The sequence below is a fragment of the Cynoglossus semilaevis genome, chromosome 16 (genome assembly GCF_000523025.1).
Source record: "Cynoglossus semilaevis isolate Cse_v1.0 chromosome 16, Cse_v1.0, whole genome shotgun sequence".
Taxonomy (NCBI): Eukaryota; Metazoa; Chordata; class Actinopteri; order Pleuronectiformes; family Cynoglossidae; genus Cynoglossus; species Cynoglossus semilaevis.
Genome location: NC_024322.1, coordinates 8,539,036 through 8,563,887, shown reverse-complemented (window position 1 = coordinate 8,563,887; position 24,852 = coordinate 8,539,036). Strand labels below are relative to the sequence as shown.

Below are 24,852 nucleotides of genomic sequence, written 5' to 3'. Positions count from 1 at the left end.
CCTTTGCATGAAATTCAAGCTAGAAAATACCACCCATCTTCTATATAGGTAGCAACCCTAACTGTGGTTTAAATAAGTAGGCCACCAACCCTTTCTTCAGATGTAATAGCGAAAGTGGAATTATCTTTGCAGTGCAATCATCAAAAATCCTCTCTTAAACATACTGTTATTAAATTTGTTTTATTATGGGCAGTGGTGGCTTAGTGGTTGAGGAAGTGGACTTGGGTCTGGAGGGCTTCAGGTTTGAGTCCACCAACTGCCAAGTTACCACTGCGGTGCTCTGAGCATGACACCGTCCCCACACTCTGCCCACTGTTCACTTTGGTGATGGGTTAAAAGCAGATTACATATACATTTGTATCCCTGTGTTACATGACATTAAAGACTGTAATTAAGAATATTTTTTTTCATATGCTGTATTTATATTAATGGAAGTGAAAGTTATTAAAGATATTTAGTTCAAAATAATAATAAATGACTACGCATTTCAGGCAAACACACATGGGGTTGCGACCCCAGTTTTGAAAAACACTGGCTTTAGCATTAGTTGAATTACTTAGATCGTTCCTCTGTTACACTGACAAACTAAATGTATTTTACATCATGTGATGGTATGAACAGATTTAGTTTAGAAGTAACATTTACTAAGACATACAGGTAACTTGGCAACATGACAGACTTCCTGACCACACATATGCACTGGAAACAGCTCCTTAACTTAGATATTCACAGTAAATGCTCATCATAGGTTCAACAAAGCTGTCTTCTCTGGGTACGCGACTCTCTTCCCCCTCACCGGCATGTGATACCGGATCTCCTTCCAGAACATGGAGGAAGGGGAGACGGACGGAGATGCCTTTGAGTCCTGCTCCACATTCCCAGTCTTTGACCCACACCTGCTCCACCTTTTCTTCGCCCTCCTCTCCTTCCACCAACACACTGCGCCCTGTTTTTTCCTCAGGTGACGCACTGACTCTGGAAAGAGAGCCAGCTGAGCTGGGGTGATCTCCTCCAGCTCCACCAGGACAACCTGTCATGGAACACACTGGCATTAAAATCTTTTTTTATTTTCCCACTCTGTGTATGGAAAAACCATCTGATAAGGATGAACAGACGATTAATTGAACAATGATGGTGTGTAATTAAGAGTGGCTCCGACCTTTAGCGATCCTTCCAGCAACGATCTGTGCATTGCTGCCAGACACTCCATCTGCTGCCTGCTGTCTGAGTGGACTTCATCAGCATCACTGTTAAAACCCACGCTGCTGCTGCTTCTGACGTCAACACTTTTGCTTTCATCGCTTTCTTCAATGATATAATTCTTAGGGTGGTTGTTGTTGTTGCTGCTGCCGGTGCTGCTTGTGCTGCTTGTGTGTGTTTTGCTGGGGAAAGTGGAGGCAGAGTAGAGCAGGAGGAGGCAGCGGCTGGCCTGAATATTCTCTTCCACCGAGTCCACCATGGCTGCAGGAAGACAATGGAAGAGAGACACTTGATTTACATTTAAAAGAATGGGACCAGATTGAGAAATGTGACAGATTGACGTTCAGATTTGTGTGATTTTTTTTTTTTTTACATTACATGATGTGATGGTGATGCAAATTCACCAAAAGGGGGCGATATGAGATAAATTATTGTTATTGAACAAAAGAAGTTACAATGTCCTCAATCTACAGCATTTCGAGGTTACATCACCATCTCCCATGTCTTGTTCCATCATTCTGATGTACAGCTCTAAAACTCGCTAACTAGTTCGCATGACATTTAATTGGTGAGTGGCGTGGACAATTGTCATCACGCGGCACTATATGTGGAAGACGGGTTCATTTACATTAGTCGTTTGTACGTCATACATTGGCTTGTGCTACATTGGCTATGTTTCATTTGTGTTGTTTTTTTGGAAACTTTTTGACCATCATTATGACTCCCAGGTGTAAGTCAGACTCGTCTGGTGTTTTTATGTCCTAGATTATGATGTTACCACTGTGTTAGCATAGGTGAGTGACATAGGTACTTATGGACGGTATGCGAGTTCCGACTTATGGCAAAAATTGAGATACAATGCACCAGAGGAACGGAACTCTGATGCAAGTCAAGGAGCCTGTGTACACTGTCACTAAACGTTAAACTAATAAAACCCATGTGAGTGACTTACCCTCCCCAGGCAGACAGTCGCGGCCTGCTATGAAGAGTTTATACCCACAGCTCCTTTCTAACACCTCAGGCAGAGTCTGGAGAGCAAATGCCTCCACTTCCTCATTGTATCCAGTGGCAGAAGGTTGTGGGTAGGCCACGTAGGCATCGTACAGTTTCCCATCTGAATCTAAACACAAGACAATACTGCAGGTTAAGTCACCAGAAGCTGATCTTTCTCGCCGTATTCATAGTTGACATCAGACACAGTTGACTGAAGTTAGGTAAGGACGAGTGCAGGTGGCTCTGTGGTTGGTTTATTTCCTTTGTTTCTGTGCATTTCAATTGAGGCCCAGCTTTAGACGGTGGTTTCACCTTTACTGTATTTCACACCTGCTAATATGTCAATACAACTGACTGATGTGGGTATTTTTCATCAAGGCAGGATGAGTTTTGACCTATGATGACATTTTGTCTGTTTTGTGACAGTCAGCAGGTAGAGATGAACCTCAATTGCACGCATAAGGACTGCCACTTCCTTTCAGAAATTCTGATTTATGAGAGGACTTGGTTTGAAGACATCTCTAAACACTATATCGCATCTTTGCCACTATTTTTCTTTTCTTCTTTGTTTTGCTATTAGCAAGCAAGCTCCTAGACGTCCCTGGTCAAAACATCAGTGAAAGTCCATTTGAGAAAGTCCATCCCTAAGAGTTATTCACATTATCAACCTATATCTACATGACAAATTGTACACACTGTGTCTTTGCGAAAAATTCTTTTTGGTGGTTTAACAAATTGTCTGATGCTGGAAAGTGTGTGACTGTAACCTGTATTTGTGTAGAAGACTGGAAACACACTCCTGAACCACAGCACTATATCCACTTTGTAAAGATAGTAAATGCTGATGCTGATGATAAAGAGAAACGTCAGACAACTGAACACGGCGCCTATGGGCAGCAGGACATCAGGATCTGGGGAGACCCGCATACAGTCAGAATAAATGGGGGTTTTTTGTAAGGTCAAACAACCACTCAGCCACAGGTCCCCAACCACCAGGCCTTGGACAAGTACCATGCAGTGGGTCAATGAAATTACACACTTTTGTGCTGTGATGGATTGGCTAACTGTCCAGGATGTAGCCTGCCCTTGCCTGTTGACTACTGGGATTGGTTCCAGCATCCCACCCCACCCCCAACCTTGCAATTTAATGAGTGATTGAATATTTAATTTTATTGATTAAGTGTGAGAGTTCTCTTCGAATCACAATTGCCTCTTCGCAGGTCAAGATTCTTGTCAAGACAAAAGTCTGTGGAGAGCAACTTACAGCATAAAAGTTCCTTTTAAAGTCCAACATAAAGCTACATGTCAAAAGCCTCTCTGCATAACATGGTTTGGCGAAATATTGTCTTACATGAAACCAGTCCATACAAAAACGGTTGGGGACCTCTGTACGACTACTGCAGTAATGTTTTTTTCCTACCTTCTGGTAACAGTGTAAAATAGGCTTGAGGATGTCCACGAGAACTCTGCGCTTGGCAGGTGTAGTTAATGAAAAAATCTTCCTCTCTGGTCTCCTTAAACGTCAGCAGTACCTCCAACCACACACCTTTCTGGAGACCATATTGGTTCTGAAGCCTGTGGAGAATGGAGGGATCAAATAACACCGTTGTATCTCACACAGGGAAAACTGATTAGAAGAGGAACAGAACTGACGGTTGTTGGGTCTTGTAAATGCGGTCAGAGGGATTTTTGGAGGCGATGTACTTGTTATCAGCATACCAACTGATACATGTGTTGTTAATACAGGGAAGTCCATAACCTGGTACAAAAACTCTACACCGCTGAGTAAAACTGGAGCCTAGACACAGAGAAAAGAGAAAATCAAAATCATACCTTTGTGTGACTTTTAGCCATATTTAATTCACAATTCACTTCTTCTCTTCCACTGAAACTTCTAGCTTTTTCGTGGCTGTAATCTAGTTTTCCAAATTTGTCTTTTGCACAAAGAAAACAACTCGGATATCTTGTGTGTCACTACACTAACATTATGAACATTTCTTAGATATGTTTATATTGTCAAAATATCTAAAAGCAAAGTGTTTGCTTCGACATCTTAATGTATTGTTTGTAATCAGTGTCTGTACTTCATATGAAATTATCACAGAATTATACAATTTTAAAAGGTGATAACTTACCAACGTGTACCTTAATAGCAGTATTAGTTGGTTCACGTACTTGTGGAACCATGAAGTACCCCTCTGAAATGGCCGAGATAGTTAATGTTGGGTGGGTTAGGTGGCATTACAGTACATCAACCCTCTCTTAACTATCCCTTTGTTTTACATGTTTCAGTAATTTCCTCTCTCTCTCTTTTTTTTTTTTAATCCGGTCTGATTCAGTGTTGAGGGCAGAGTCGGCCGGATTCAGACACTGTAGACAGGACTAGTCTGTAGGATGCCCTGAAATATGAAGATGAACCAGGAAGATGTGGATTTTTGTAAAGATAAAGTTCAACATGAAAAATAGAGCAATTTGCCATAACTCACCCTGTACCACCTGAGGGTGGAGCTGATGTTGTAACTGTTGAGTTTATTTATGTAATCCTTCAGAGGGCAGGACAGCTTGTTGCTGACTCCCTTTGTTAGGATTTGATCGATCTTTCGTGGTTTTCCACACAATCCAGGGGATGGAAGGTCAACCACCAGTATGATGGACTGCTGGTAGCACCTGACAGGTGTTCTAAAAATTGAAAGGCAACAGGTGAAACATTAAAGATCAGGACGTCGGAAATACATCTGATGTTGGTGTTACATAGATAGATAGAGGATGCAACGAACACAGAATCCACAGTTCAGTTCAACATTTTTTCGTGATACAAAAAGTCCTTTCATATATTTTTTACTACTGAACTGTGGCTTACCTGTACCGTAACACCACTAAACAAGGACAACATAAAAGCTGCATTGCAATAATTTTGAGCCATGTACCTTAGTATGACCAGGTATTCTCCGTCATCTGCTAATGTTAAATTAAGCAACCACAGGGTCTCCCCCATCACGAGGACCCGGCCCCTCTGGCTGTTTATTTCTTGTCCAGTCTGTAAGTTGTACCAGGTGATGTTGTATGGGACACTGGTGTAGTTGAAGACGTCCGGAGACACCAAAGTGCTGTTGAGCATCGCTGCATCTCCAGGAACAGAGTAAACCCTTTCAAACTGCTGCATGTAGTTGGTGCAGTTCTCTGGAGGTGATAAAATCAACAACAGTAGAGAATTGATTAGTCACTTATTAAGAAAAACACATAGACATGTAAGAAATGCACCTTGGGGATTGATGATAATAATAATAATATAATATCATGTTCATGACTTCCACATTCAAACTCCAAGGAGTTCCCTTTACTTCAAGATCAATATAGAAACTTCATTTTTTTTTTTTTTCAATTACTTATGCCTTATATGATATACCTGCTTGTGATTAAGATAGAAACGGAGCTCAACCCCATTGACAACACGCACACACACACACAAAAATAGATTTGTTGAATGTTTATCTGATTCTGTGCTCCAAATGATCCTTTAGATTAGGCATGACCAAACTAAGGCCTGTTTAGGTTTTAATCAGGCCCGCCAAACCTTTCCAAATTATATACTTTATTTATATTATCATTATTCTTCTGCCTTTTCCTGCAATACCCACATTTCCCCAATAGATGGCGTATAAAACAATAAAAGCATTTTAGCTTTTTGCCTTCATGCATGACTTTTACATGTTGTTTATCTTAGTTCACACTAACACTTCATCTATTTGCTCCTGACCTTTATATATGGCACACAAAAATATATTTAATATATATATATATATTAAAAGGATTTTTTACATACTATTTACCTGTTAAATACTTTTTCTTTTTTTGTTTTAACGAGACAACTTTCAGCTATGAAACTCAACTTCAACTAAACTTAACCAGAATTTCATAGGATTATTTTCTGTCCTGTGGCATTCAGTGGCTCAAGGTTTGAATCGTGCTGAGATTATATTTTGGATTTGGATTTTTCCATTAGAATCTTCCACATTGTTGCACCGAACAGCTTTATATAGCTGTCTCTGTGAAATTCATTTGGGCTTTAAAAATAATGAGCTTTTTTTTTGGTTTTAGCTTTTGGCTGAGCCATCTTCAATGTTTCAACCCATTGAAAATACAGTACAGAAATTTGAAAACTCAAACTAAATTTTGTATTTGAAGTCACTTTGACTTAAGTAATAGATCTGCTGTGAATGATGATTGACTACAAAGCAGATATTCAGATTTTTTTACTGAACCAAAGTTCTGCATTACAAAGTTGAATATGCGTGAGCTTTTTGCGTCAATAAAATAAATAATTACGAGCCAATCGCCAGACAGTGCAGTGTTGCTGCAATAACAACATTGGCCACAAGATGGAAATAAGACATTGTTGTCATTCTTAGAAAATGTATTATATATGTAAATATATTTTTGCATAAATCTTTGTAAGGGCACATGGTTTAAAACGCAATTTATACAAAGCATATGAATAAGTTATAGTTCCATTAGCCACAGTAGGCAAAGGTCAGTTGAGGTGTTGTGTTTGTGTTCAGATGTGACTCAGCTCACCTTGTAGAAATCCTGTACAGATCCCATACAATCCAAAGTAGAGGAGAAGATTTCCCAGGTTAGATTTTAGAGCCATGGCTGAAACAACACAGATAGATAGAGATAGAATAAATGAACACAAGTAATCCAGGTCGACACATAGGTCTGTATGTACTTGAACAAGTACGAAGTACATGATGCAACAGCAGTACAACAAGTACAGCATGAAAAACGAGTACGGCCATTCACTATGACTCATAAATCCAGATCTGGTTGGCTTAAGGTCACGGCAGGATTTTTATCCACACTATATCTAAGGCAAACTTCATCACTAAGACACTGTGCTCTGCTCGTTTCTCTGCTTGTCACCAGCTCTCTCTCATGAATCTCTCAGTCTCTCCTCCTCCCTCTAGCCTTGTCACACAGATGACAAATGTTCTGGTAATTTAGGAGATGTTGTTTGGAAACCTCTGACAGAGCGCAACGTCATGCTCATCAACTGGTCTACATTCCTTCTGAAGTTCATGGATTAGAGATGAAGGCCTTGGGGAGAGTAGTTTTCTGTGTTCTTCTCAATTTTTGACATGACTCAAGTAAAAGTAAACGCAAACTCTTAGTTAAAGTGAAAGAGATTATTATCAATATGACTAAGCACACCACAAAATGTGACCTGAGTGGCTGAGGGATTTGAACCTGCGACCCTGCCGGAGTCCCCTTCCTTAACCACTAGGCCACCTCTGCCCCACAATGACAAAATATTGTCATTAGGTTTAGCCTGCAGCTTGCGAGAATCTGCAACATGTTTTTATAAACACTTTTGAAAACCTCCTGAAAGGAACAACACTGAAGAGAACAGACACTGAGAACTTACTGCTGATTTCCTGTTAGGAAACAGTGCAGCTGTCTTTACGTGGGTGTTTTTTCTAAGCCAGGTTTCGATTCTCAAACGGCCGGCGCCCCGACCGTAGTTGGAATACACAGGGGAGACCTAATGACCTGCTCCATGTCCGATGCTAACATAAGCTCCGGGGCTAACTCCCTTCACTCTGTGCTTGATCACAGCAGAGGTAAACAGAAACAGGAAGTTGGGGTCTTTATTATCAGCCACACCGAGCACAACAGAACATGAACAGTGTTTTAACAGCTCCTGTATAACCAACCCCCGCTTCAACATGACAGGGCTCAAACTGCTCCGCTACCGTTCTCTCTCGTGCACGCGCCCCACACATACAGCCAGTTTAAAGACAGACTTAAGCTACTAGTATAACACCCAGTAGCCTACCAGAAAAGACATTGATTGCTAGTGATATGAACACCGATCATTGTTTAAGCCGCAGTGTTCAAAGCATGAAAAAAGTAATAATAAGAAGCAGCTTATAGTCCGGAAATTACGGTAATCCTTCTACGACCTTAGTGGCCTCGACACACTTTCTCGCTCACTGTCCCTCGCTGGGTTTTTTTTTACACATTTTTATAACAATAATATAAAATGTTTTCTTAATGGTTAAACATTTTCAATATATTTGTTTATATCTATGTTGTTGATGTTGAGATGGGGGGATTAATTTAATTAATTAATAGTATATTTTTGGGGCTGGAACGAAACAATTGGTTTTTAGTTATTTTTAATGGGGAAAAGTTGATCAAGATAGGAGCAGATAGACATACGAGTGCGGAATGGATCAAACTTATATCTTGAAGCCCCAACTTACAACTTGGCTTCAGTAAGTGGTGGCCAAGGGTGGGAGGAGGACCACCAAGGGAATGTAGACGACAAAGGCTTTCAGAGGACATAAAAGCGGGTGGCCTGAACACATAGAGAGCAGGCGGCCGAGGTGTATCCACCGTACAGATCCGACTGAAAGCCAAAGCAATCGCCTGCAAAATTAATATTGAAGATATCAAAGGAGGACATAGTGGTTAAAATTAACAAGAAATGGTGGATGATGGAAAGCCTTATGAAGGAATGGTTAACAGAGTGCTACGGTAAGTTGCCCGGGAGGATTTTTTTTAGCCGTCGAGAAAGTGAAAGGCTGAGCAAACCATTGCTAATGTGTGGGTGGAAGTCTGGTGGAGACAGTGCGAGTGCTGTGGTTGCTGGGAAATGTGGGACAATGATATGGTTTCAGAAGTACTCTGACTCATTACTGGTTGTGAATTTAGTCAGCCTCATGATAAACTATTGACTGTTGGACTTATGAGGTTGATCAGGAATTCCAACACCTTTTTTCTAATCACCCTCCTGCGATCTTTCTTGCTGTATGAAGTATTATTTTTTAAATTTCTAAATGATTTCTTCTATAGTTTTGAATCCCTTAAATTTTAGATCCTAAAATATTTGCCTAATTACCTTGCTAATCTAACCATTTAATAATAATAATAATCAAACCCTTCAAAGCCTAAAGGAAACAAAGCATCAGCTAGCAGGAAGGAGTAAACTAAGCTCTGGGGATTGGATGCGGCCCGTTCAGCTTTTTAATCCGGTCCGCCAAACCTTTCCAAATTACATAATGTATTTATATTATTATTATTATACTTCCGTCTTTTCCCTGCAATACCCACGTTTCCCCAATAGATGGCGTAGAAAATGATAAAAGCATTTTAGCATTTTTGTATGACTTTTACATGTCATTTATCTTAGTTCACACGAACGCTCCATCTATCTGCTCCTAACCCGGCCGACCTGTTCAATTTTCGGACCAATTGCGGCCCGTGAAAAGTTTGCCCACGCCTGGTTTAGCTGATGATTTGTTTCCTTTGTGGCTCCCCGTGACTTTGGATTATAAATAATAAGTATTTAATTAATTTATTTTTTATTTTAGTTGGGTTTTTTTTAAGATAATACTTTATTTGAAGATAATAGTAATCTTGTAAATAATTTATTTTAGAAAATATGTTTTTGTCGCTGAAAATATGCGTGACATCCGCCGATGTGCGACACCTGGCACAAATCTGGCAGCGTGGTCTAGTCGGAAATCTATAGTACCAGCGTGAATAATTGATAATAAATGAATGATTTATTTTTGATCCCTGGTAGGTAAATGATGGATAAATCTAAGAAAAGAAAAGTTTCTGAAGGAAACAGAATGGTTAATGCTACGTGAACTGATTTGTTTGTTGATGTTTTGCTTTCCCCGCAGGTGTGACTGGTTCGTGCTTGCTCAGAATTGCAAATGGAGTGATGTCGAAAACCTTCCCAAACCGGACAAACTAGTGGTCGAACCATGGAATTCCATCCCCGAGACTTTCGTGAACATGAAAAAGGACTGCATCTGGGGTCGTGACAATCTTCGAATACAGTATGTGAGCAGATATTCTCCCACCTGAACTATATTAACAAACATCGCTCACGCCTCACAGACGACAGCTTACAGTGAAGATGGAGGTGACGCCTGACAGCCCTGGAGCAAAAATCACATCATCCAGGTAAGATAAATATTTTAATTGGCTATTGTTTTGCATATGTACAGCTGATTGCACGCTCCAGATGAAATGATGGTTTGCATTTTGGTTTGCTGAGGGTGGACAATTTAAGTTTGGATTTGTATTTCCTAAATATGACGAGGACCCAAATATTTTATGTGAAAGTAAGCATACATTTTTCCTCTGCAGCAGTTTGTTGATCTCATAAATGCAACACACTATAGTTTTTTTTTATACATAGTATTGAGTTAAAAGGGTTTTGTGGCTCCGGGTGTTTTCTTCTATGGGAGACGGTCCAAATGGCTCAAAGGTCGTGTTGTGATTTGATTTACAGGATTTATTTGTTTATTTCATTAGGTGTAAATACTGCATTATTTCTTTCATATGGGCCAGGCCAATGTCAGCTTAAGTTTTGTCATTTTTATCAGTAAGGCTCTGTTTTTATATAAACACTCAATATCATGCCTTTCCTTTCTCCTGCTATGTCTATATATGTAAATGATGTAATAACTGTTGCGTCTCTCCTTTGCAGTTTTTCTGAGTAGCTCTGCTTCCATGGTTCAGTTCAGATCAAATTAGGACAACACTCTTGTCAAGTCAAGTCTCAACAAATAAGTGACTGGGTTGATTGTAGCTCATCCAACACAAACTAATGACGTTGTCGACCACTGTTGTATAGCATCAGGTTTCTCAACCTGCCAATGTGCACGTATAGATATTTGAATTACGTATCCGTCCGGATACTTCTGACATTAACAACCTACATGATAGTCAGAGTCAGAAACAGTGAGACAGAATTGTGGAAGAGCTAAAGGTCTGCACAAAATGATCTTTATTTGTTTGACTTATGTTTCCTGCACGAGTCATAAAAGAGTGTGACCGCATTTTAGTGCTGAATAAAAGAAATAAACACATACAAAGTCAATGAGGAAGCGCATCAGTGCTCTAGTTTTTCTTCTCGGATGGTCATCAGCATCGGAACAATGTTTTTTTTAGCAGTCCTTGGGAACAGTCCATGGAAATAAAGAGAGGAGAGAGAGTAGAAATCTACTTGATCTACTGGACCTTAAGAGTGGGAATATCCGCAAATATGACAAAACAAATGACCCTTAAGATGAAAAGTGAGTGTTTAATAATCTATAATTTTAGTAGCAGTTTGTTTTGGGCTATCTGTTTTTTAGGTTAATCAAACTATGAATTTTCTTGGCTTTGCTGTGTTTTACCCTAAATTTAGCCATTTTGGGGATAAACACATTCTTGTTTGACAAAGTTTTATCTTTAGGATAGTTTTTCGTTTGTTTGTTTGGTATATAACACCAGTCTTACAGATACTCATGGACTTTTTCCGATTTTTCTTTTAAATCTTAGTTTTTTTTCGGCCTACTTTTTAATCCAACCATTTCTACCTTCAGACCCTTTGAGTATGAAAAGATTGTTTTTTTTCTGCTGCAACAGTTGAAGGATATTACATCAGTAGTTCTACTTATGCTTCATACTCGGATAAAAGCTCGCCGTGTATTTGAATTGGTTCAGTGTTTATTCCAACGGAGGTTGTCTTATTGACGCACCGTTTGCTTCGCAATATAAATATTCGACACATACTCAGGTGAAAGCTAAATAAACGTGAAAGTTCTAATCCGAAAAAAATGAGACAGAACGTAAACCCCATGTCAAGATAAGCAGAAAAAAATTCACTCACTTCGGGGAAAACCAGAGACGACAACCGCAGAGGCAAAGGAAGATGGGAAATCTGTGACTTGTTTCCACTGCAGAAGTAGGAGATGTGACAGAGAAAACCTGACCTAAATGCTTCGAGACGTGACCCTCCTTCCCCATCCACCCTTCTACCTCACCCACCATTCCCCACCCCTGTTTAGAAGAGCTTCTAACTGACATCAAGATGAAAAACACTTGCGTAAACCATTTGGTTTCCTTTCTGTGGCTCAACAGGAAAGAAAAAATTGTGCGATAAGATAAGAACCGTCAACCATCGCTTCAGTTATTTTGTTTTATTTTATGTTTTTTTTTTTTTCTCAGTTATTTTATTGTTAAAAATGTTTGTTTTTTTTACAATTGACATCACAAACTGTCAACTGTATTTGATGGAATAGCTGAGGGTCTCTCAACCTAGTATTTAAAAACAAAACAAAACCCTTGAGAGAGTCTCAATATAGCTTATCACCATGACGCTGCAATGAAACCAACGGTTTACATCTAACTTCTAGGAATCGGTCCACCTAGACTTCTAAAAGACACAATAAGTACCGCACAAGGCAACAACAACAACAACAACAGAGGCTTCGAAAATATACAACTAAAGTAGCCTGAAAAAAAGTCTTAAACTGAGTCCAAAATCAAGACTAACAAGTCTTAAGTCAAGTCCCAAGTCAACTCCAAGGTCCTGCAGCTTCAACTTCGTCTTTTTTAACCATAGAGTAATAATGTATTTACTCAGATCGGGTATGCTTTTGAAATCTGTATTTATCTATTTATTAAAACAAGTGCAAATTAAATTTTCTGAAAAAAAAAAAAAAATAGGACAGACATTGCACTTCCTAACTGCACAACTAACCAGTCATTTTTTAACAACAGCTATGTACACATCTTTTGTAATTGTGAGATTCAAGACTGTTGTGGTTCAATTGTGATGCTTTTCTTGAATGAATTGCACTGAAACTCCTTTTTCTCTCATAGTATTTATATAATTCTTAAGATTGCGTTAAGATAAGTGTATTGGAAAGCTGAATAATGTCTGTTTCTTGTCAAAAGAGAGCATTTTCTTTAACCACTGAATTTTCATCGTCAGCCCCGTTCTTCTCTACAACACAACCACAACAACAGAGGTTCACATCTCCAACAGGAAGCTGAAGCTAAAACTTGAACCGCAGTGTAGTCTTTATCACGTGTCAAAAACGCATAACTTGAACCAACTATTCCTCCCCTACTCTGGGGGACTTTCTGTGGTTCAGTTTTTAGGTGCTGGGACTTCATCACCCTGTAGTAATTTTAAAAACCAAAGTAACTGAAATGTTTGGCTGTTTTGTAAACCTATGACGAGTAGTGAGTTGAGAGTGTGTGGGTTTGAGTGTGAAAATTAGAAAATATTTACCTCTGAAACCGCCTCATTAGTCAAAAACAATCTCATATCTAGCGTGGCCAGGAAGTAGTCTCTCCTCCGTTTCTACAGCTTACCGTTGAAAGACAAACCACTAAGATTTTGTTTTCCTACTGATTTTTTTTTCCCACAGTGGGGAAATTCAGTGCTCACCAGGCTGGTGCAGGCTGTGGTTTCCGTGGAGCTTGAACACAGGACTTTCTGTGTGTGAGGCAGATGTGATCTTCTTCTGTTTCTTTCGGCTTTGTCCCTTTTTTTTTCAGGGGTTGCCACAGCGAATCATTGATTTCCATATCTCCCTGTTCTCTGCGTCTTCTACTCTGACTCCAACTATCTCGGTTTGGGCCGTTTGGATCATGGGCATTATTTAACCACGTTTCTGTCAGGTGGAGCTGAAAAGGCGAGGTTACGAAAATGAAAGGCGTCTGAAGAAGATGGATGGAAGATGGTTGGGTGTTAGTGCGCTCCGGTGCGATGGCACGGGAGAGCAGCTCGTCTGTGCGGCGGCACTCAATGTGAGGACAATGCACACCTTCACGAAGTGCCTCGTCAGGAGACACGATGAGTGAAGCAACACTTGACTCTATCACTGGAATGCTTCCTAGGCCTTCAGTGTGGTCCTCACTGAACCAACCACTGACGCAGAATTTCTTTAATGTCTGTGCGCGTCAGTTTTCCTTCCTGACCTTCCACGAAAGTGCAGACAAAAGTCAGCAGTGGGCGTCTGAAGGTCAAAATTAAATCTGTGCTGCACTCATCTCTGTACTTTTTAAATTTGTTTACAGTAAATTTGAATTTCTTAGACACAAGAAGGGTGCTCTGTCCATTTCTATAAAAGTAATGTTCTTTATAGGACAGATATGTTCCTGTCTATATGTTTGTGTTGGTGTCAGTGTCATTGAAAGAGGAACGCTGATGGATATGAAGCGTTACCAGTTGAATGCTGTTGGTTGAACAATTAAATAAGATGCTCTTTTTGGTTTTTACAACTGTAAATCTGTCTCCAGAGGAGGCAGTGCCTCACCAACCATGATCCTCACCGCATGTCACTGTTCCAAACATTTCTAAGAAACACATATCTTAAGATTAATTGGAAGTTTAACCATTTACCATTATCCCTAGATAGATAGATAGAGAGTCCATATTTATTGCAGTTTTTATATTTCTATATTATGCTATTTTAATCTATTATGTTCTTTTAAATTATTTGTTTGCAGTTTTTCTACTTTTATATTATTCTATTTGAATTTATTAGAAGTTTTTTTGGAAACTGAGTCTACCCAACGTATTTATGTTGTTATACAAATGACAATGACAATAAAGGCTATCTGATTATATGAAAACAATGCAAAAACTTTAAACTTAAAGACCTACTGTATAATAGCTTTAAATTAAACAGCGTTGTAAAAAAAAAAAAAAAATTAAAATAGATACAAAAGTTGAAAAGATGTTATATTTCTTTGATTGTTAGCAACTTACCCTGAATGAAAAGCTGCTGAAGCTCAACAGTTGACTTCCTTGACTGCACTGAGCCTCTGACTGGTCCTGGGTTTTCCGACTGCACCTCAATTTATGTATGTTCTGCTAACCTTTGCATGAAATTCAAGCTGAAACTACCACCCATCTTGTATATAGGTAGCAACCCCAACTGTGGTTTAAATAAGTAGGCCACCAAACCATGTTTTTTTCAGAAGTAATAGCGAAAGTGGGATTATTAATAGCGGGGCAAAAATAAAAAAAAAAATAAAAAAATCCTCTTTTTAACATACTATTAAAGACGAAAGAAGAAAAACAAATGACACATTGTTAAGATCACACATGCATGACATTTTTGTATGCTGCATTTTAATTGAACTCGTTGTGTGTTTTTGAACATAATTAAAAAGAAATTTAGTTCAAAATAATAATAAATTACTAGACATTTCAGGCGACCCCACAGTTTTGAAAAACACTGGATTGTTCCCTTCCCTCTGTTACACTGATAAACTAAATGTATTTTACATGATGTGATGAAATGAGCAGATTAGAACAGAACAGTTTAGAAGTAACATTTACTAAGAAATAAAACACAAGTAGAGTCTAAAATACACATGTACTCTGTATTTACATGATAAGCTAAATGTGGTCTTGTGTCATTATGAAATGTTATTTATAGAAAACAGATCTTGTGGTACTGAAAATTAGTTTTATTCTTTTTTTACCCACATAATTCCATCTAATGATAACGTTTTACTTTTGTGCAGAGCAACGAGGGCAGCATGTTCTTCTTCAGCAGTGTAAACACCCAGTTTTTTTGTTACAGTTTTTCAGTGAAAATACATAAACAACGTGACCGTTCAGAGTCCTCATGATAAACATTTTTAATGACCCATAGAGAAGAGGTACAGCTAGGCTCCAGTAGTGAAACAGTGAAATGTCTTTGGCTTCAGCATGTCATGGTATTCATTCAACATTTTGACTCAGATAAGGTAAATGACATGTAAAAGTCATGCATAAATGCTAAAATGCTAAAATCCTTCTATCATTTTCTACGCCATCTATTGTGAACCCCTGGACCTTAGGTTGCCCATGCCTGATTTAAACATATGTTTGCTTGTTACATGGAAAAAAAATTGATGTGGTGCTGTAATTGCCCCTGAATTAAATTTAATTAATTTTGAAATGCCTGTTTGGAGTAAAGTTAGATTAATGAAGTGAAATAACTAGAAAAAGCAAAATAAGGTACGATTAGCTCAAATTTGATAGAACTAGTCGCATGCACAGTTGTAAATGTTAGGAAGAAAAAAAAGAAAAATAATTGTAAATAGAATGTTAAGCAGCAATCTTAAAAGATTAGTGAGAAGAGTCAGAAAAAGTAACAGCAATTGAAATGTCCCTGAAGGAAACATATTAATAAACATATTTTTTTTAAGATTATTTTTCTTTAAAATGACATTTTCTTCCCTGTTGTGCAGCATCTGGGCTTTTTAAAGAAAAAAAAAACGTTTTCATGACAAACTATACAGAATAGCATTGGTGTTGCCATCTTGTGGTCATTTAAGAGACAGCAGTGTCTCTTAAAGGGACGGAGGAAATCTGTGATCTTCTCAAAAAAAAATGGTCATGGATGACTGAGAACTTTTACAGACATTAGCTTCACTTCTGGATCTGGAAGATAAGTTAATGACTGATTATCACTCGTGGTTGAAACACAATATCCACGCTTCTCTCCTTGACTAAGTGTCCTCCACGTGCGGCCGTTGCCTTCATTCTGCCACCACGGAATTCACACCAACCGCAGGACACAATCTTTGAGTGGTCATCAGCCGTAGTCACATCTCTGCACAGCTAACTTGCAACATGACAGACTTTCCTGTGCAGGAGAGACTTCCTGACCACACATATGCACTGGAAACAGCTCCTTAACTTAGATATTCACAGTAAATGCTCATCATAGGTTCAACAAAGCTGTCTTCTCTGGGTACGCGACTCTCTTCCCCCTCACCGGCATGTGATACCGGATCTCCTTCCAGAACATGGAGGAAGGGGAGACGGACGGAGATGCCTTTGAGTCCTGCTCCACATTCCCAGTCTTTGAGCCACACCTGCTCCACCTTTTCTTCGCCCTCCTCTCCTTCCACCAACACACTGCGCCCTGTTTTTTCCTCAGGTGACGCACTGACTCTGGAAAGAGAGCCAGCTGAGCTGGGGTGATCTCCTCCAGCTCCACCAGGACAACCTGTCATGGAACACACTGGCATTAAAATCTTTTTTTATTTTCCCACTCTGTGTATGGAAAAACCATCTGATAAGGATGAACAGACGATTAATTGAACAATGATGGTGTGTAATTAAGAGTGGCTCCGACCTTTAGCGATCCTTCCAGCAATGATCTGTGCATTGCTGCCAGACACTCCATCTGCTGCCTGCTGTCTGAGTGGACTTCATCAGCATCACTGTTAAAAACCACGCTGCTGCTGCTTCTGCTGCTTCTGACGTCAACACTTTTGCTTTCATCGCTTTCTTCAATGATATAATTCTTAGGGTGGTTGTTGTTGTTGCTGCTGCCGGTGCTGCTTGTGCTGCTTGTGTGTGTTTTGCTGGGGAAAGTGGAGGCAGAGTAGAGCAGGAGGAGGCAGCGGCTGGCCTGAATATTCTCTTCCACCGAGTCCACCATGGCTGCAGGAAGACAATGGAAGAGAGACACTTGATTTACATTTAAAAGAATGGGACCAGATTGAGAAATGTGACAGCAACAATATTTCTGATCCATCCAAGTACGTTCAGATTTGTGATTTTTTTAAATTTTTTTTTACATTACATCTTTACAATATAGATTAAATAACAGTAGGTGATGCAAATTCACCAGAAGGGGGCGATATGAGATAAATGATATTGTTATTGAACAACAGAAATTACAATCTGATCTGAGCGCTAAAACTCGCTAACTAGTTCGCATGACATTTAATTGGTGAGTGGCGTGGACAATTGTCATCACGCGGCACTATATGTGGAAGACGGGTTCATTTACATTAGTCGTTTGTACGTCATACATTGGCTTGTGCTACATTGGCTATGTTTCATTTGTGTTGTTTTTTTGGAAACTTTTTGACCATCATTATGACTCCCAGGTGTAAGTCAGACTCGTCTGGTGTTTTTATGTCCTAGATTATGATGTTACCACTGTGTTAGCATAGGTGAGTGACATAGGTACTTATGGACGGTATGCGAGTTCCGACTTATGGCAAAAATTGAGATACAATGCACCAGAGGAACGGAACTCTGATGCAAGTCAAGGAGCCTGTGTACACTGTCACTAAACGTTAAACTAATAAAACCCATGTGAGTGACTTACCCTCCCCAGGCAGACAGTCGCGGCCTGCTATGAAGAGTTTATACCCACAGCTCCTTTCTAACACCTCAGGCAGAGTCTGAAGAGCAAATGCCTCCACTTCCTCATTGTATCCAGTGGCAGAAGGTTGTGGGTAGGCCACGTAGGCATCGTACAGTTTCCCATCTGAATCTAAACACAAGACAATACTGCAGGTTAAGTCACCAGAAGCTGATCTTTCTCGCCGTATTCATAGTTGACATCAGACACAGTTGACTGAAGTTAGGTAAGGACGAGTGCAGGTGGCTCTGTGGTTGGTTTATTTCCTTTGTTTCTGTGCATTTCAATTGAGGCCCAGCTTTAGACGGTGGTTTCACCTTTACTGTATTTCACACCTGCTAATATGTCAATACAACTGACTGATGTGGGTATTTTTCATCAAGGCAGGATGAGTTTTGACCTATGATGACATTTTGTCTGTTTTGTGACAGTCAGCAGGTAGAGATGAACCTCAATTGCACGCATAAGGACTGCCACTTCCTTTCAGAAATTCTGATTTATGAGAGGACTTGGTTTGAAGACATCTCTAAACACTATATCGCATCTTTGCCACTATTTTTCTTTTCTTCTTTGTTTTGCTATTAGCAAGCAAGCTCCTAGACGTCCCTGGTCAAAACATCAGTGAAAGTCCATTTGAGAAAGTCCATCCCTAAGAGTTATTCACATTATCAACCTATATCTACATGACAAATTGTACACACTGTGTCTTTGCGAAAAATTCTTTTTGGTGGTTTAACAAATTGTCTGATGCTGGAAAGTGTGTGACTGTAACCTGTATTTGTGTAGAAGACTGGAAACACACTCCTGAACCACAGCACTATATCCACTTTGTAAAGATAGTAAATGCTGATGCTGATGATAAAGAACAAATTATCTGGAAAGTGTGTGACTGTAACCTGTATTTGTGTAGAAGACTGGAAACACACTCCTGAACCACAGCACTATATCCACTTTGTAAAGATAGTAAATGCTGATGCTGATGATAAAGAGAAACGTCAGACAACTGAACACGGCGCCTATGGGCAGCAGGACATCAGGATCTGTGGAGACACGCATACAGTCAGAATAAATGGGGTTTTTTTGTAAGGTCAAACAACCACTCAGCCACAGGTCCCCAACCACCAGGCCTTGGACAAGTACCATGCAGTGGGTCAATGAAATTACACACTTTTGTGCTGTGATGGATTGGCTAACTGTCCAGGATGTAGCCTGCCCTTGCCTGTTGACTACTGGGATTGGTTCCAGCATCCCACCCCACTCCCAACCTTGCAATTTAAAGAATGATTGAATATTTGATTTGATTGATTGAGTTCAAGAGTTCTCTTTGAATGACAATTGCCTCTTCGCAGGTCAAGATTCTTGTCAAGACAAAAGTCTGTAAAATATATATATATTGATATAGTCCAACATAAAGCTACATGTCAAAAGCCTCTCTGCATAACATGGTTTGGCGAAATATTGTCTTACATGAAACCAGTCCATACAAAAACGGTTGGGGACCTCTGTACGACTACTGCAGTAATGTTTTTTTCCTACCTTCTGGTAACAGTGTAAAATAGGCTTGAGGATGTCCACGAGAACTCTGCGCTTGGCAGGTGTAGTTAATGAAAAAATCTTCCTCTCTGGTCTCCTTAAACGTCAGCAGTACCTCCAACCACACACCTTTCTGGAGACCATATTGGTTCTGAAGCCTGTGGAGAATGGAGGGATCAAATAACACCGTTGTATCTCACACAGGGAAAACTGATTAGAAGAGGAACAGAACTGACGGTTGTTGGGTCGTGTAAATGCGGTCCGAAGGATTTCTGGAGGCGATGTACTTGTAATCAGCAAACCAAATGATGTCAACAAAGGGAAGTCCAACACCTGGTACAAAAACTCTACACCGCTGACTAAAACTGGAGCCTAGACACAGAGAGAAGAACTTAATGTACTTGCAGTGACATCTTAATGTGTTGTTTGTGATCAGTGTGTACTTCATATGAAATTATCATAAAATTCTGCATTTAAATGTAATGTTTGCGACATGGATTTTGCATTGTCCAAAGGTGTTTAAAAAGGTGAAAACTTACCAACGTGTACCTTAAATGCAGTATTAGTTGGTTCACGTACTTGTGGAACCATGAAGTACTCCTCTGAAAAGGCCGAGATAGTTAATGTTGGGTGGGTTAGGTGGCATTACAGTACATCAACCCTCTCTTAACTATCCCTTTGTGTTACATGTTTCAGTAATTTCCTCTCTCTTTTTTTTTTTTTTTACCTCTGACCACAGCATCTATCGTTTCTGACACCGACCCCATGCCCCCTCCTAGGTTGAAGGAGAGGGTGCAGGTGTAGGAATGGTGGTTTTCAGAATCCACCCCTTTGATCAGCAGTTTGGTCTTATCCTTGTAGATGTACTTCTCTGTATTGTTGATGATGTCACAGCCCTGAAATATGAAGATGAACCAGGAAGATGTGGATTTTTTGTAAAGATAAAGTTCAACATGAAAAATAGAGCAATTTGCCATAACTCACCCTGTACCACCTGAGGGTGGAGCTGATGTTGTAACTGTTGAGTTTATTTATGTAATCCTTCAGAGGGCAGGACAGCTTGTTGCTGACTCCCTTTGTTAGGATTTGATCGATCTTTCGTGGTTTTCCACACAATCCAGGGGATGGAAGGTCAACCACCAGTATGATGGACTGCTGGTAGCACCTGACAGGTGTTCTAAAAATTGAAAGGCAACAGGTGAAACATTAAAGATCAGGACGTCGGAAATACATCTGATGTTGGTGTTACATAGATAGATAGAGGATGCAACGAACACAGAATCCACAGTTCAGTTCAACATTTTTTTGTTATACAAAAAGTCCTTTTTTATATATATTTTTACAACTGAACCTTTACCTGTACTGTAACACCCCTAAACAAGGACAACATAAAAGCTGCATTGCAATAATTTTGAGCCATGTACCTTAGTATGACCAGGTATTCTCCGTCATCTGCTAATGTTAAATTAAGCAACCACAGGGTCTCCCCCATCACGAGGACCCGGCCCCTCTGGCTGTTTATTTCTTGTCCAGTCTGTAAGTTGTACCAGGTGATGTTGTATGGGACACTGGTGTAGTTGAAGACGTCCGGAGACACCAAAGTGCTGTTGAGCATCGCTGCATCTCCAGGAACAGAGTAAACCCTTTCAAACTGCTGCATGTAGTTGGTGCAGTTCTCTGGAGGTGATAAAATCAACAACAGTAGAGAATTGATTAGTCACTTATTAAGAAAAACACATAGACATGTAAGAAAACACACTGTTAAATCCCAGGCATAGCACAACGGTACTGGTGTTCCATTCCTGATCGGCTCTCCTTCTAAGGGGTTAGGACCTGTAGCCTTTGAGTGGGTGACCACGGGCTACCTGGCGGTTCTTTAGGGTTTCTAGGGGTCTGATTAAACCGATGGGAGAGGTGACTCGTCCAGCTTCTGACTATCTCCAGGGTTCCTTGGCAACCTATGAACGATTCTCCACAAGTGCTTCTCTGGTGATGTTTAGGGCGGCCTTAGTCCCGGCGTCCAAAGGAGGAGAGGCCTGTTTGAAGGTTTTGGGGAACCAATTTCTGGATTCCTTTCTTTTTCATTTTCACCGTGTTTTCATCTAGGATTCTTTTGTACGATTTGCCTTTGTGGCTGAACACGGTTTTTCCCTGAGATTTACATTCTAGGCTAAGGGGGAAAAATCAATTTGCTAGTTTGATGCAGGACTTTCTTGACTTTCAACATCTTAAATACACCTTGGGGATTTATTAGGCTGGCTCCGTTCGATATGGTGCGTCAATTGAGTTCGTTGAAGTTCATCACAGATTGCCAACCCCCTCCAGCCGATTCAGGTTTCTTTACAGCTTGAATTGGGCTATTCGTTATTGGATCTGGTTCTTCTCGGATAATGTCGAGAGCCTTCAATTCTTCTTGTGATTCTTTTTTTTTTTCTCTGTTACTTCCGCTTTCTTCTCAGCTCCAGCCGTTATGTTTGACACTTATTTATATTATCATTATAGTTCTGCCTTTTCCTGCAATACCCATATTTTCCCAATAGATGGCGTATAAAACGATAAAACCATTTTAGCATTTTAGCCGTTATGTATGACTTTTACATGAGTAAAGTCATCTATTTACTCCTGACCTTTATATATGGTACACTTAACACATAAAATATAAAATATATTCAAAATATATATATTTTAAAAGATTTTTACATACCATTTACCTGTTAAATAAATGGGTTTTTTTTGTTTTCAATTTTCAGCTATGAAACTCAACTTCAACTTAATCTAAACTTAACCTGAATTTTATAGGATTGCTATCCTATAGGATTTCAACCCATTGAAAATACAGTACAGACATTTTAATACTCAAATTACATTTTGTATTTGAACTCACTTTGTCTTAAGAGTAGGAAAATATATCTCTTTATCTGCTGTGAATGATGATTGAATATGCATGACTTCAAAGCAGATATTCTAACTGAATCATCCCAACAAGTAAAATAATGTTAGATGGATTCTGTTCTATTTATTTACCGCTAATACATTTCCTCAACCAAATTTCTGCATTACAAAGTTGAATATGCGTGAGCTTTTTACGTCAATAAAGTAAATAATTTCGAGCCCATCGCCTGACGCGTATTGCTGCAATTACAACATTGGCCACAAGATGGAAATAAAACATTGTTGTCATTTTAGAAAATGTTCAAGGACACATCTATCCTGCAAATTGCATCCTGGTAAGTTAATTTTTGCTCAAATCTATGTGTATGCACATGGTTTATAATGCAATTTATACAAAGCATATGGATCTATGTCCACACTGTATTTGTACATATGCAGTGGTGCCTTATTGAACTGAAACATAACACTAACATACACAAAAATGACTTGACTTTGTTTCCCTTCTGCCTCACTTCTTATTTTACCTCTTTTTATTAAATACAATTATATTATTATATAAAATATAAGCTTAATTTAGCATATTTCTGTTTTTACTTAACTTTGGCTTGTTGTTTTTTTAAATTGTTGTGGTGCTGTCTGTTATTGGCTAGCCCTAATTTAGCCTCTAGTAGCTGGTGGCTGAGCAGTTGAGCAGAAGTTGACCAAATTTAAGATATTTTAAGAGATTTGTCTTTGTGGGCCATATTTCTTGCTAACCATGAACATGTTTTCCTACCTTGGAGTTTTTTTTTTTTTTTTCTAAAAGTAACTTTATGCTTACCTAAAAAAAGTCTGGTCTGTAACTCAGCAACACTGCGGTTGCTTGACAAACACTTCCATTTACCGACAGGAAAGTGAGAGATGTGTCCAGCTCAGAAGCTGAGCTGGACATTTTCCAATTAGGGAAACGATAGTCATAATATTTTAACACCAATTAATCATGTTAATAGGGTTTTACCTATAGTAAAGCTTTAAAATCATCTTTAGGCAGTTTTGTTTGACTACAGTAACAAATATAAATAAAGAGTTATGGTTCCATTAGCCACAGTAGGCAAAGGTCAGTTAAGGTGTTGTGTTTGTGTTCAGATGTGACTCAGCTCACCTTGTAGAAATCCTGTACAGATCCCATACAATCCAAAGTAGAGGAGAAGATTTCCCAGGTTAGATTTTAGAGCCATGGCTGAAACAACACAGATAGATAGAGATAGAATAAATGAACACAAGTAATCCAGGTCGACACATAGGTCTGTATGTACTTGAACAAGTACGAAGTACATGATGCAACAACAGTACAACGAGTACAGCATGAAAACAAACAGCGGGGCCACTCACTATGACTCACGAATCCAGATCTGGTTGGCTCAAGGTAACGGCAGGATTTTCAAAACTCATTAAGTCCTTAGCGAAAAACACTGTTTCCACACTACATCCAAGCCAAACTTCATCACTAAGACACTGTGCTCTGCTCGTTTCTCTGCTTGTCACCAGCTCTCTCTCATGAATCTCTCAGTCTCTCCTCCTCCCTCTAGCCTTCCCTACTCACAGACGCAGATGACAAATGTTCTGGTTATTTAGGAGATGTTGTTTGGAAACCTCTGACAGAGCGCAACGTCATGATTTTGGCAATGACCCAGCATTTTTTTTTTTTATTGCTGCGGCAGCACACGCTCCCATTGCTCCTGGCACTCAACTGGTCTACATTCTTTCCGCAGTTCAAGAGATGAAGGCCTCGGGAGAATAGTTTTCTGTGTTCTTCTCAAGTTCTGACATGACTCAAATGTACTTAGAGTGCTCAGAACCAACATCAGTGTTGAAAATAATGCAATTTCTGTTTTTTTTAATCTATTCTAGGCTAACATGTGCACATATGTTTTTGTGTATTTACACGTTACGCGTTATGTTACTTTTTTTTTTTTTTTTGCACCACAAACAGTAAACTCTTAGTTAAAGTCAAAGTGATTTATTATCAGTATGACTCAGCACACCGCAGAATGTGATCCCAGGGAGCGGTGTCATGCTCAGTGCACCTGAGTGGCTACACAGTAGTGAGCAATATTTGTAACTTAAGTAAATAATAATCAATTGTAGAAACATTTATTAATATGTTATGGAGTAATTACATCTGTAGTCTCCCACTTACAACCGTTCCTTCAAGGGGAACTGTATTGCTGCCACACCTCATCATTCTCCCATGTATTTGAACAGGAAATATGTAAATGCAGGGATCATCCAG

General features: G+C 39.4%; 2 protein-coding genes and 1 long non-coding RNA gene across 7 annotated transcripts; 1 reads left to right on the top strand and 2 right to left on the bottom strand.

The window, feature by feature from the left end:
• Nucleotides 1–164: 164 nt before the first annotated feature.
• LOC103391968 (interleukin-1 receptor-like 2) lies at nucleotides 165–24,187 on the bottom strand. 3 transcript variants are annotated; one of them, XM_025063861.1, is made up of 13 exons: nucleotides 23,952–24,186; nucleotides 23,722–23,799; nucleotides 21,113–21,365; nucleotides 20,673–20,865; nucleotides 20,416–20,584; nucleotides 20,228–20,290; nucleotides 19,925–20,060; nucleotides 19,692–19,846; nucleotides 19,090–19,195; nucleotides 18,928–18,965; nucleotides 18,120–18,287; nucleotides 17,133–17,443; nucleotides 15,114–17,003 (listed from the first exon to the last, which is right to left on the bottom strand). In XM_025063861.1, the coding sequence occupies exons 2-13, from the start codon at nucleotides 23,795–23,797 to the stop codon at nucleotides 16,716–16,718; spliced, it is 1,956 nt and encodes a 651-aa protein (XP_024919629.1). In that variant the 5' UTR covers nucleotides 23,798–23,799; nucleotides 23,952–24,186; the 3' UTR covers nucleotides 15,114–16,715. The 3 variants fall into 3 exon arrangements, with proteins under 3 accessions (XP_024919630.1, XP_024919629.1, XP_008326694.1); XM_025063862.1 differs by lacking the exons at nucleotides 15,114–17,003; nucleotides 17,133–17,443; nucleotides 18,120–18,287; ... (3 more) ...; nucleotides 19,925–20,060; nucleotides 20,228–20,290 and adding exons at nucleotides 165–1,030; nucleotides 1,160–1,461; nucleotides 2,153–2,320; ... (2 more) ...; nucleotides 3,847–3,991; nucleotides 4,329–4,391 and having other exon boundaries at nucleotides 23,952–24,187; XM_008328472.3 differs by lacking the exon at nucleotides 18,928–18,965 and having other exon boundaries at nucleotides 19,052–19,195.
• LOC112488296 (uncharacterized) lies at nucleotides 4,621–12,013 on the bottom strand. 3 transcript variants are annotated; one of them, XM_025063875.1, is made up of 4 exons: nucleotides 11,870–12,013; nucleotides 6,769–6,846; nucleotides 5,121–5,373; nucleotides 4,621–4,872 (listed from the first exon to the last, which is right to left on the bottom strand). In XM_025063875.1, exons 2-4 carry the CDS (start codon nucleotides 6,842–6,844, stop codon nucleotides 4,644–4,646), a joined length of 558 nt encoding a protein of 185 aa, XP_024919643.1. In that variant the 5' UTR covers nucleotides 6,845–6,846; nucleotides 11,870–12,013; the 3' UTR covers nucleotides 4,621–4,643. The 3 variants fall into 3 exon arrangements, with proteins under 3 accessions (XP_024919643.1, XP_024919641.1, XP_024919640.1); XM_025063873.1 differs by lacking the exon at nucleotides 11,870–12,013 and adding an exon at nucleotides 6,997–7,021; XM_025063872.1 differs by lacking the exon at nucleotides 11,870–12,013 and adding an exon at nucleotides 6,923–7,007.
• LOC112488299 (uncharacterized) lies at nucleotides 9,286–13,945 on the top strand. The gene is made up of 3 exons (XR_003052210.1): nucleotides 9,286–9,780; nucleotides 9,888–10,173; nucleotides 13,549–13,945. It is a non-coding gene; the product is annotated as an uncharacterized LOC112488299 (long non-coding RNA).
• Nucleotides 24,188–24,852: the final 665 nt, after the last annotated feature.